Below are 13,392 nucleotides of genomic sequence, written 5' to 3'. Positions count from 1 at the left end.
ACTCCAGCTGTGACACACACATCGCTGCTGCTCTCTGAAGCTGCTTATTTCTGTTTCACACAAAACCAAAGCAACAGAACAAAGAAGGTTTTAACAGGTAACAGATGAAGCAAACACCTGCCGTCACATCACGACTAAATGAAGCTTTGAATGTGTGAAGAGACGTTTTCTACTTCTCATGGAAAATGTTCCTCGAATGACCGACGGCCAGGCACGCAAAGTTCTACCCAACATGCTGCCTCTGGTATGTATGTCTGCTCATCGTACCTAAAGTCTCTAAAAGTAGTATGGGAGGTCAAGCCTTCAGTTATCAGGCCCCTCTCCTTTAGAATCATCTACCAGTCAGGGTCCGGGAGGCAGACACCCTCTCTACTTTTAAGAGTAGGCTTCAAACTTTCCTTTTTGATAAAGCTTATAGTTAGAGCTGGATCAGGCTTGGACCAGCTCTTAGTTATGCTGCTATAGGCTTCAACTTCTATATTCTTAGGCTTGTAGTTAGGGCTGGATCAGGCTTGGACCAGCTCTCAGTAATGCCGCTATATGCCATGGGCTGGCTTTGGCTTGGACAAGCTCTCAGTTATGCTGCTCTAGGCTTAGACTCAAAGTTGGATTGGCTCAGGCCAGGACCAGCTCTCTGTTATGCTGTTATAGGCTACAACTTCTATATTCTTAGGCTTGTAGTTAGGGCTCGATCAGGCTTGGACCAGCACCTAGTTATACTGGTATACACCTTGGGTTGGCTTGGACCACCTGTTAGTAATGCTTAGTTAAGGCTGGCTTAGGTTTTTGCTATCTGTTCCCCGCTACAAGATTAGACTGCTTCATGGCTAGATCAGGACAAGCTTTTTGTTATGCTGTTATAGGCATTAACTGCTTTATGCTTAGGCATATAGTTAGGGCTGGATCAGGCTTGGACCTGCTGGTTTGGTTGAACCAGCTCCTAGTTATGCTGCCTTAGGCTTAGACTTCTATATGCTCAGGCTTGGGCCAGCTCCTAGTTATGCTTCTTTAGGCTTAGAGTTCTATATGCTCAGGCTTTGACCAGCTCCTAGTTCTGCTGCTAAAGGCTTAGACTTCTATATGCTCAGGCTTGGACCAGCTCCTAGTTCTGCTGCTAAAGGCTTAGACTTTTATATGCTCAGGCTTGGACCAGCTCCTAGTTATGCTGCTTTAGGCTTAGACTTTTATATGCTCAGGCTTGGACCAGCTCCTAGTTATGCTGCTTTAGGCTTAGACTTTTATATGTTCAGGCTTGGACCAGCTCCTAGTTATGCTGCTAAAGGCTTAGACTTTTATATGCTCAGGCTTGGACCAGCTCCTAGTTATGCTGCTTTAGGCTTAGACTTTTATATGTTCAGGCTTGGACCAGCTCCTAGTTATGCTGCCTTAGGCTTAGACTTCTATATGCTCAGGCTTTGACCAGCTCCTAGTTCTGCTGCTAAAGGCTTAGACTTCTATATGCTCAGGCTTGGACCAGCTCCTAGTTCTGCTGCTAAAGGCTTAGACTTATAGTTGGACTGGCTCAGGGTTAGGGTTTACCTCTTATTCAAGCTGCTATAGGCTTACACAGATTATTAATATTCACCCTCCCCATAATTTGAATGAAACTCTGATTTGAATACATACAGATCTCTGTTGCAGATAAAAGCTGATTTTTCTTTGTTTTCTTAAATTGAGGATTTAATGAACCTTTCTGTTACCCCGGTCTTTAAGTCTGTTTTTGTCGGGTCCATCCCTCTGACCCGAGAACACGATGATCCAGAGAACACTTTGTGATCTCTGCCGATGAAAAAGAAGCGTTGTGACAGAAAATCAGGAAGACATCGCAGATGAACTCACCGTGGTACGTTCGATTCCACATCCTCGTGGTGACGACTTTCCCCGGGGGACGTCCGCCCGTCATGGACATGGTCTCATTCAGAGCGTGAGTGAAGAGCATCAAACCGTCATAGAACCCTCCGGCTATGATGTTCATCTGAGGAAACAAGGGAACATGAAGAACGGACATGAAGCCTTTATTGTTGTTCTACTCTTTAATCACTCTGTGTGATTCTGTGATTCTCCAGACGCCTGGATCCTCAGCCCGAGTTTATCCCTGTTAGTTTCCCCTCTCCCTGAGTGTCTCTGTCCTGAGTGGAGGTGTACTGCCGGCTGTGGGCTGCAGACGGAGCGGCTCTGTTTGTCCTCTGACTCTGAATCACGCTCTGATTACACGTTAATCACTTATCAAACAGAGAACATTAACAGCTGCTGCTGTGACTCAGTGAGACTGGAAGGACAATCAGTCCACCATAAAGACAAACACGTGTGTAATGACCACTTCTCTTTCACTCAGAGTGAATCGATGGCTGATTACCCACAATCCTCTCTGATAGCAGCTGCATGTAATGATGCTGTTTAGGTAAAGTTTAGACAAACAGGAATCGATCCTTGAGGAAGTTGAACAACAAAGCTTTCCAACAAGAGGGTTTTATTTAAGGGTTTGATGACTGAAGGTTTGTTCATCTCAGAGCGTGAAACGGAACAATTACAGGTTTGTTATGTTAAATTAAAAAAAGAGAGAGATATAAAAAGGTAAGACTACTGCAGAAACACTACCTCTGTGTAAAAGAGTAAGCAATGAATAAAATCATCTCTTTGAATATGTAAAGATAAGGAGGAAGGATGTGAACGATGGGAAAGTTAACCACGGAACTCAAATTCAAAATGTAAAATTTCAGCACTTTTTTTAAAAAGGCTCAAAAACTTCTAAACTGTTACTGGCGTGAACTCATCAATCCACAAAGGTCTGGAAACCTCCGGCCACGACAATTGAAGCCAAAGCGGAAGTGCTAAAAACTGCAGTTCATCGAGCGTCCACTAGAGGCAGTCTCCGAAAGCACCGGAAACCACATACACCTCTTGTGGACCAGCGTGAACCGGGTTCTGGTTCCGGGCTGGTGCTCGCGCTGGGTCAGAGCTGGTTGAACTTGTGAACCAACACAGCGCCCGTTTGTTTCTCCGCCCACTCGAGCCCATGGAAGAGGCACCCCATGACGTCAGATTTATGTGACTGCTTTTCCCAGCAGCGCTAGCGTGAACTTTCCCTCACAACAACAAAGATGGAGGACAACGGCAGCTCGTCTCCATGCCGACCGCTGCTTTGTCTTGGAATCCATGAGTCTCTTTGATTTGTTCGCTGCAGGACGATGGAGGAACACGTTTGGTTTGTGTTTCTGATCACGGTAACCCCGCCCCTCGCCCCTGACGTAAGCGGTTCACGGTTCCAGACCAGCAAAGAGTTAGAGCCGCTCTGGAACCGGTTTTCCCGGCCGGGAGCCGGTTCACTCGCAGTCGAAACACGAAAAACTGGTTCTCAATTGACCGGCCCTGAAACTGCCTCGGTCGAAAAGGGGTAAATGAGCAACCACATCACAGAAGCTGAGAGAGTGATAGACAGAGAGAATCAGCACAGACCTGAGGATGAGACTGAATCAGAGAAGTGAAGACTGACTGGAGCTCCTCACGTTGGCATGTTGTGACCAGACAGATGCCTTACAGCGGCGGGAACAATAGTTTCACACTTATAGGACCTTAATGAAACCAAACTGGGACTCCTAAAGAGTGCATAAGCTGTTGCATTAACATGGGATCCCTGGATGTCACTGCTTAATTGATCAAAGATATCTCTGCACACCATTCTGACTCTGATTGGACATTTTGAAAATGCACTTCTGCATATCTCTGAGTGTGTTAGAGTGTTATCTTTAAAATAATAAACCCTGTATCAGACAGGAGAAACTCTCCTCCTCACTGCTGCAGCTTTTATTTGAGGAATAAATCTAAGAGTGGTGGATGTTCGGGGTCAAATCTCAAAGAGCATCTGATCCAACTATTCTACAAAAATCCACATCTTTCTTTAAACTCCCTGAAACGTCCGGGTCGGCCTCTCTGACCCGCTCACAGCGGCGTCCTCTGAAGTAGAATACTGGACTGATGAAAGCGTCTGAAAGTGGTGTTTAAAATCAACCTCTGACGGAGCAGCGCGGCGGATAGATGACGGCTGGAAGAAAATAAGTTTGAGATTTTCATATTTCAAGACGGTCGTGTCGTGACCTCGGCGTGATTATCATTAATGGGGGCGCATCGGTGTGACGGCTGAAGAGAGCGAGAGAGACGGAGAACAAGAGAGAAATGTGACATAATATTTACACTTTTCTAGAAAGGAATTAAAGAAACACTTCTTCTGATGGTCATTATAAACCCAGCAGGGGTCAAAGGTCAACTACAGTCTGGACAAAGCTAAGTATACGTCACGTAATCGTTGCTCGTGTTGCGTTCGCTGCCATCTGTTGATGCCTAAAGTTCCCTTTCCCTCTGATGTCTCCTGTTTCCCCACAGGGACCATTACAGCATCATCTTATCACGCCACAGTGTGTCTGTGTGTGTGTGTGTGTGTGTGTGTGTGTGTGTGTGTGTGTGTGTTTGTGTGTGTGTATGTGTGTGTGTGTATATGTGTGTGTTAACTACATTAGCGTCCCTTAGCTGTCTGCTGCTGGGCCAGAAGCTGCTGATTAGCTGCCAGACGAGCTGCCCGGTTAACACGCTCACATATGGTGGCTGATAAGGGACAAACTGGAGTCCTGTGATCTCTCTGAGCTGATTTCAGCTTTGAGGTAAACAGAGTCAAAGACACTCAGCTGCTGTTAGCTGATAACTGAACAGGAGCAGCTCTTCATGTCGGATATCAGCGAATAGATGAAGGACACGACGCTCCTGGACTTTTTTCTCAAAGAGAGGAAGTAGAGTATTTCCAACTACTACTATCCGTCTCCCCACCATCATCTCTCTCTCTCTTCAACTCCCTCTATCCCTCTCTCCAACACGGTCTCAGCAGATGTGTGTCTAACATGAGTCTGGTCCTGCTGGAGGTTTCTGCCTGTTAAAGGAAGTTTGTCCTTGCCACTGTAACTTGCTAAATGCTGCAAAGTGCTCTGCTCATGGTGGATTAAGATGAGATCAGACTGAGTCCTGTCTGGACGATGGGACTGGATCTGATCCGGTCTTGATGTTGGGTCTTTGTTAGAACATAGAGTCCGATCTAGACCTGCCCTGTTTGGAGTCTGAGGAAAACGTTTGTTGTGATTTGGTGCTTAATAAATAAAGATTGATGGTCCGGTCTGTTGCCATGTGCCTCTGCGTATCTGACTCTCCTCCCTCCTCTGAGTTATGTATGCATTACTTCATCCCTTCTTACTCTTCGTACCACCTTTGAGTCTGTCATGATTATAAAAACAACTAAAGGAACATTAGACCTGAATACAGTGCTGGGAAAAAGTATTTAGCCCCTTCCTGATTTCTCACATTATTGCACATTTTTCACATTTAAATGTTTCAGATCATCAAACAAATTTTAATATTAGACAAAGATAACCAGGGTAAACATTTAATCCTGTTTTTAAATGATGATTTTATTTATTAAAGGGAAAAAAGTGATCCAAACCCTCCTGACCCTGTGCGAAAAAGTATTTGCCCCCTAAACCTAATAACTGGTTTTACCACCCTTGAAGGAAATAACTGAAATCAAGTGTTTGTGATAACTGGAGATGAAATTAGGAAGGGGGCAAATACTTTTTCACAGCACTGTATTCAGTGGATCTATGTGACTTTGTTTTTGGGAGAACTTTACTGCAAAGAGAGATTCTGAATAAGCGTCTAAACATGCAGCTCTCTGCGTTTGTGCATCCTTTAAACATCTGCTCTGTGTGTTGATCCAAGCTCCAACTTCCAAACCGGCCGTGACGAGTCCGACACGTTCACACAAACACCCTTGCGTTCACACCTCACATGTCAGAGCCGTCATACGAACGGAGACGGTAACATTTCTGCGTGATCCGTGTGTGATCTCTCACTGCGTCGACCCTGAACCCGGAGACCTCCTGTCCTTTATGAGATCCAGACGTGAGCGACCCTGCTCCCTTTTTTATATCTACAGTCTGATTAACATTCCTCCTCTCTCTGTTTCTCTCGACTCTCTCACACCATCATCTCTGAAGTCGTGCTGTGAAATTGGCTAAATTAGATTTTCTCGTTTCTGAAAACATCAGATTGTTTATTAAAGTCGAGTCCTTTGAGAGAAACATCTTTTAATTCAGTAAATCTGCTTCAAACCAAAACAAAGGTGTGAAGATCATTTGATGTTTAAAACCTTCTTTTTCACGACTCCTGGGAGAGACTGTTTCTGATTCACGACACGTCACCTGCATGAGAGGTGATAATATGAGCAGCTGTGATTCAAAGTGACAGATCTGTGTCACAATCTCTGCCTGTGTGTGTGTGTGTGTGTTTGTGTGTGTGTTTGTGTGTGTGTTTGTGTGTGTGTGTGTGTGTGTGTGTGTGTGTGTGTGTCTGTTTGTGTGTGTGTTTGTGTGTGTGTGTGTGTGTGTGTGTGTGTGTGTGTGTGTGTGTGTGTGTGTGTGTAGAATAAATCAGCGTCTGGTCTCTGGCAGCGGTTATTAGATATTTGCCTCCTAACGTCTGTTTTAATCTCCACAGTGTTGATACTTTCCCGTCACGTTCATTTTGTTTAACGATCTAATTTCCTCCCTTCTGATTGGTTGTTTTTGTCCCGTGGATCAGCAGCGAGTCCTCATGATGGAAACGTTTGTCCCTCAGACGCTTTAATGAAATCTCATATTTAAAGGTCCAGTGAGGAGTTTTGAGCCGGTCAGTCAAAGTGAATAACTCTAGGAGGATGTTGAAGCCTTTTTTCTAACATTACATGGCAGGAAGAGCAGGAAGAGATTATTTATATGCATGAGACAAAATCAGCAAAGACGGCTCCGTCCACAGGAGGTGCCAAAATCCACCTAAACAGAAAGTTCCTGACAGGAGCTTTAAATATGAGGTCGAGAGCAAAAGTAAATAAAGAACCAGATCAACCGGACAGAACATCACTCCATAAAAACATTTGGAGTGTATGAACTAACTTTAATATGGTTTTTTTTATTTATTAATGTATCTATCAATTATTATTATTATTTAAAAGATATGTTTATGTATAATTTTACTTATTTATCTAATTATTATTTTTTTATCTCTTGATGTATTTATTTATTGATCTATCCAATCAGTTATTTATCAATTTATTATTTATTTTCTTAATCTATCTACTTATTTATCTTTTGCCCGTAGGTGTGAGTGTGTGTGAATGGTTGTCTGTCTCTCTGTGTTAGCCCTGTGATTGGTTGGCGACCTGTCCAGGGTGTACCCTGCCTTCCGCCCGAAGCCAGCTGGGATAGGCTCTACCCCCTCGTGACCCCTAACGGGATAAGCGGTCAAGACAATGAATGGATGGATACTCATTTTTATTTATTCATCTTTTTATCTATTTTTAAATTTATTTAACGTTCTATTTATTCATTTATTTATTTATATGTATTTATTTAGTAAGGACAGTATGTAATGATGTTAATCATTTATGAAAAGTCCAGACAAATGTCTCACTTCAGGATATTACAAGTCAAATATAATATATATATATATATAAGACCTAAATCTCTTGAAACAAGAAAAAAATAAATTAAGAAAGAAGAGTATATTTTTTATTCCTTTGGCAGGTTTTTTCAGGTTGTGAGGCTTCCAAGATAAAAATCCCTGGGATAAAATGATCAACTCTCAGAGCCTTTCATGGGACCTGACCCACTCTATGTCTGCCCCTGTAATCGAGCTTATAACGGGGTGACATCCATATCATCCGAGCTTAGACAGTAAAGATTCTGAGAGTATGAACCATTCGTCAATACTCAAAGAAATTAAATCAAAACACCAAAGACGGTTTTTATTTCAGGGCCTCTAAGGGTTAAAATGTGTCGCAGTCTCAGGGCCAGACACACTCACACACTCACACACACTCTCACTCACACACTCACACACACTCTCACTCTCACTCTCACTCACACACTCACACACACTCACACACACACTCTCACTCTCACTCACACTCTCACTCTCACTCACACACTCACACACACTCTCACTCTCACTCACACACTCACACACACTCTCACTCTCACTCACACACTCACACACACTCTCACTCTCACTCACACACACCCTCACTCTCACTCACACACACTCACACACACTCACAACCACACTCTCACTCTCACTCACACACTCACACACTCACACACACTCTCACTCACACACTCACACACACTCTCACTCTCACTCTCACTCACACACTCACACACACTCACACACACACTCTCACTCTCACTCACATACACTCACACACTCACACACACTTTCACTCACACACTCACACACACTCTCACTCTCACTCTCACTCACACACTCACACACACTCACACACACACTCTCACTCTCACACACACTCTCACTCTCACTCACACACACTCACACACACTCACACACACACTCTCACTCTCACTCACACACTCACACACACTCACACACACACTCTCACTCTCACTCACACTCTCACTCTCACTCACACACTCACACACACTCTCACTCTCACTCTCACTCACACACTCACACACACTCTCACTCTCACTCACACACTCACACACACTCTCACTCTCACTCACACACACTCACACACACTCACACACACACTCTCACTCTCACTCACACTCTCACTCTCACTCTCACTCACACACTCACACACACTCTCACTCACACTCTCACTCTCACTCACACACTCACACACACTCTCACTCTCACTCACACACTCACACACACTCTCACTCTCACTCACACACTCACACACACTCTCACTCTCACTCACACACTCACACACACTCTCACTCTCACTCACACACACTCACACACACTCTCACTCTCACTCACACACACACTCTCACTCTCACTCACACACTCACACACACTCTCACTCTCACTCACACACTCACACACACTCTCACTCTCACTCACACACTCACACACTCTCACACACTCACTCACACACTCACACAAACACTCACGCACACTCACACAAACACTCACACACACTCACACTAGCACTCTCACTCTCACTCACACACTCACACACTCACACAAACACTCAAACAAACACTCACACTCACACAAACACTCACACAAACACTCACACAAACACTCAAACAAACACTCACACTCACACAAACACTCACACAAACACTCACACAAACACTCACGCACACTCACACAAACACTCACACTCACACAAACACTCACACTCACACTCACATAAACACTCACACTCACACAAACACTCACACTCTCACTCTCACTCACACACACTCACACTAGCACTCTCACTCTCACTCACACACTCACACACACTCTCACTCTCACTCACACACACCCTCACTCTCACTCACACACACTCACACACACTCACAACCACACTCTCACTCTCACTCACACACTCACACACTCACACACTCTCACTCACACACTCACACACACTCTCACTCTCACTCACACACTCACACACACTCACACACACACTCTCACTCTCACTCACACTCTCACTCTCACTCACATACACTCACACACTCACACACACTTTCACTCACACACTCACACACACTCTCACTCTCACTCTCACTCACACACTCACACACACTCACACACACACTCTCACTCTCACACACACTCTCACTCTCACTCACACACACTCACACACACTCACACACACACTCTCACTCTCACTCACACACTCACTCACACACTCACACACACTCTCACTCTCACTCACACTCTCACTCACACACTCACACACACTCTCACTCTCACTCACACACTCACACACACTCTCACTCTCACTCACACACTCACACACACTCTCACTCTCACTCACACACTCACACACACTCTCACTCTCACTCACACACACTCACACACACTCTCACTCTCACTCACACACACACTCTCACTCTCACTCACACACTCACACACACTCTCACTCTCACTCACACACTCACACACACTCTCACTCTCACTCACACACTCACACACTCTCACACACTCACACAAACACTCACGCACACTCACACAAACACTCACACACACTCACACTAGCACTCTCACTCTCACTCACACACTCACACACTCACACAAACACTCAAACAAACACTCACACTCACACAAACACTCACACAAACACTCACACAAACACTCAAACAAACACTCACACTCACACAAACACTCACACAAACACTCACACAAACACTCACGCACTCTCACACAAACACTCACACTCACACAAACACTCACACTCACACTCACATAAACACTCACACTCACACAAACACTCACACTCACTCACACAAACACTCACACTCTCACTCTCACTCACACACACTCACACTAGCACTCTCACTCTCACTCACACACTCACACAAACACTCACACAAACACTCACGCACACTCACACAAACACTCACACTCACACAAACACTCACACTCACACTCACATAAACACTCACACTCACACAAACACTCACACAAACACTCACACTCACTCACACAAACACTCACACTCACACTCACACAAACACTCACACAAACACTCACAAAAACACTCCCACCACACAAACACTCACGCACACTCACACAAACACTCACACCCACACAAACACTCACACTCACACTCACACAAACACTCACACAAACACTCACACTCACTCACACAAACACTCACACTCACACTCACACAAACACTCACACTCACTCACACAAACACTCACACAAACACTCACACTCACTCACACAAACACTCACACTCACACACTCACAAACACTCACACAAACACTCACACTCACACAAACACTCACACTCACTCACACAAACACTCACACAAACACTCACACTCACTCACACAAACACTCACACTCACACAAACAATCACACAAACACTTTCACTCTCACTCACACACACTCACACAAACACTCACACAAACAATCACACAAACAATCTCACTCTCACTCACACAAACACTCACACAAACACTCATACACACTCTCACACTCTCACACTCTCACACTCTCACACTCTCACACACTTCTCACCAGAGAGTCCTCCACGGTGTAGTTGAACATCTCCATGGCGTCGGTCTTCAGGTCGCTCACAAACTCTCTGTACTCTCGGTTCTGAGGCTCTCGGTACGTCAGGATCTTCACGCTCTGAAAAAACAGGAAGAGAAATTTAAAATAACTTTAGTTTCTGAATCAGCCGGCTCTAAATATAAAACACCTTCGGTCCAAACAAGTCCTCGTGTCCTCAGAAGGAAATCGAACTGCTCAGAGATCAGAGTGGAGACAGGAAGAGGAGTCGTCGCTCCGTGTGAGAGCTTTCTCACTCCATGTTGTGAAGTTATGGATCGAGGAAGGTGACAGAGAGATGACGCAGGCGTGAAGACAGAGGTGTCTTTAGAGGAACCAGGTTTTAGAGTTCAGTCCTGGATTTTTATTTCATGTGGAAATCCTCTGTAACCGCTGATCGGTCTGATAAACTATCGGCAAATCCAGACTCAGATATTTGAGGCTCAATAAAAGTCTCATTGAAGGATTCATTTCTACAAACGCTGCAAAGCTTTTTAATTAATCTAAGTTCACATCCATCCTTCCTCTTCATCCTCCTCCTCTTCCTCACTGAAGGCTAAGAGCAGCAACAACAACGCCTCCTCTCATTAATTCAATCAATCAGGACGACGACGCTCTGCTGATTAACTTCATTGTGTTTCTGCAGCTCCTCGCGTCACGATGAGACTCCGACAGGCTCGATTACTTCAATGTCAAATAAATGTTTTTGTTTGTAGTCGATCAATGAGTCGCTTTACGGACTGGAAAGAGGAAAAACTCAGTTTACATGAGAAAGCTTTTATTTTGAAAGGTTTAGGAAAAGGTTTAAACTTCCTCTCTGCAACAGAACAATATTTCCATCAGTTTGGATTTGTTTATTCTGACTGAGGTGTTATAATCTGAATATTACGCTCTGTGTAATCTGTTGACTAGATAAATTAAAGTCAGATAAGAGCCTGAAAGACTCTGTTTATTCTGACTGAGGTGTTTTAATCTGAATATTACGCTCTGTGTAATCTGTTGAATAGATAAATTTAAGTCAGATAAGAGCCTGAAAGACTCTGTTTATTCTGACTGAGGTGTTTTAATCTGAATATTACGCTCTGTGTAATCTGTTGAATAGATAAATTAAAGTCAGATAAGAGCCTGAAAGACTCTGTTTATTCTGACTGAGGTGTTTTAATCTGAATATTACGCTCATTGCATCCCTCCCTGTTTGATTACTTATTCCTCCTTTAATAAATGTGTGGACAGGAGATGTTAAAAAGAGCCTGAAAGACTTGGTTCATTGACGGTGATCTGTTTATAAATCAAAGTAGAAACCTTTCATTAAAACATGTCCGTCCTTGACTTCAGAGTTTGTTCTTTTAAAAGACGAAGAGGAATTTAAATCAGTAAATATTTCCTCATAATGAAAATATATTTCTCTGTAATGACTCCCTCTTCCTTCTTTATCTCACTGAGTGAATTCCTTTCCTGTGAGAAACCTGCCGTGTGTGTCTCCCCTCCGTCCGCCTGTTGTCTCTGCAAACACTCCATGTTATTCCAGCGCCGCTCCTCTGTTGTCTTTCGTTTCAGAGTCCAGTCATCCACGTCACAGCTCGGCTCATCCTTCTTCTTCAATCTCAGAGACGAGCTGGGCTTCACCCCGCAGCGCTTTCATTCACTTCAGTAAGATGATGACATCAGCAGGAGAAACAGGCGCCAACACTGTTCTCAAACCCCGCCTCTTTACCTCACACTAAGTTAGGTTGAGTTCAGCATTTCCAATATGGCTGCCGCCGACGCTTGGCTTCAGAAACAGACGGGTGACGTCACAGAGACTACGTCAGAGCAAAACAGACCGACCTCCAGGTTTAAAAAAGTAACTGAGCCTAAGGTGGAGCTTATAGTTAGAGCTTAAGGCTGATTTATACTTCTGCGTCGCCCTACGCAGCAGGGGCTGACGCGGACATGAGCCCCTCATACTTCTGCGTCGGTGTGTCTGTGTCGCGCAGCAATTCTCCGCCGAAACGCCTGAGGGCAGTGCGGTCTCTCTGATAGCCGGTCGCCTGCTTCCGGTTCCGCTACGATCTCTGTTTACTTTTCCACATCGATTCAGAGCGTGTTCTGTTAATCTACAGCTGATACATGTTACTGTTTATCATACAGACATGATTACATGAAGAACAGAGAGGAGGAGATGAAATACACGGCCGATGTGTGGCCGATGTCCGGGATCCCGGAAGTGCTGTGAATGCAGGAAAGACAAAGCCGTCGAGCGGACCAATCACAGAGCTTGCGGTCCGCGTCGGCTCTACGTGTAGTTACATTTTGGA

The 13,392-nt window shown here is 44.5% G+C and overlaps 1 protein-coding gene across 1 annotated transcript in view; it reads right to left on the bottom strand.

The window, feature by feature from the left end:
- The window catches only part of LOC117831723 (atrial natriuretic peptide receptor 1-like), a gene marked incomplete at its 5' end in the record, with an annotated part of 43,500 nt that extends 32,324 nt beyond the window's left edge, over positions 1-11,176 (bottom strand). Inside the window, 2 exon segments of the mRNA XM_034710529.1 lie at positions 1,840-1,975; positions 11,063-11,176. Coding sequence (XP_034566420.1) covers positions 1,840-1,975; positions 11,063-11,176 — 250 coding nt within the window.
- Between the last annotated feature and the right edge of the window lie 2,216 nt (positions 11,177-13,392).

The sequence above is a fragment of the Notolabrus celidotus genome, chromosome 20 (assembly GCF_009762535.1).
Source record: "Notolabrus celidotus isolate fNotCel1 chromosome 20, fNotCel1.pri, whole genome shotgun sequence".
NCBI lineage: Eukaryota > Metazoa > Chordata > Actinopteri > Labriformes > Labridae > Notolabrus > Notolabrus celidotus.
The sequence above is the reverse complement of the archived record's forward strand: the minus strand, read 5'-3'. Positions and strand labels throughout refer to the sequence as shown.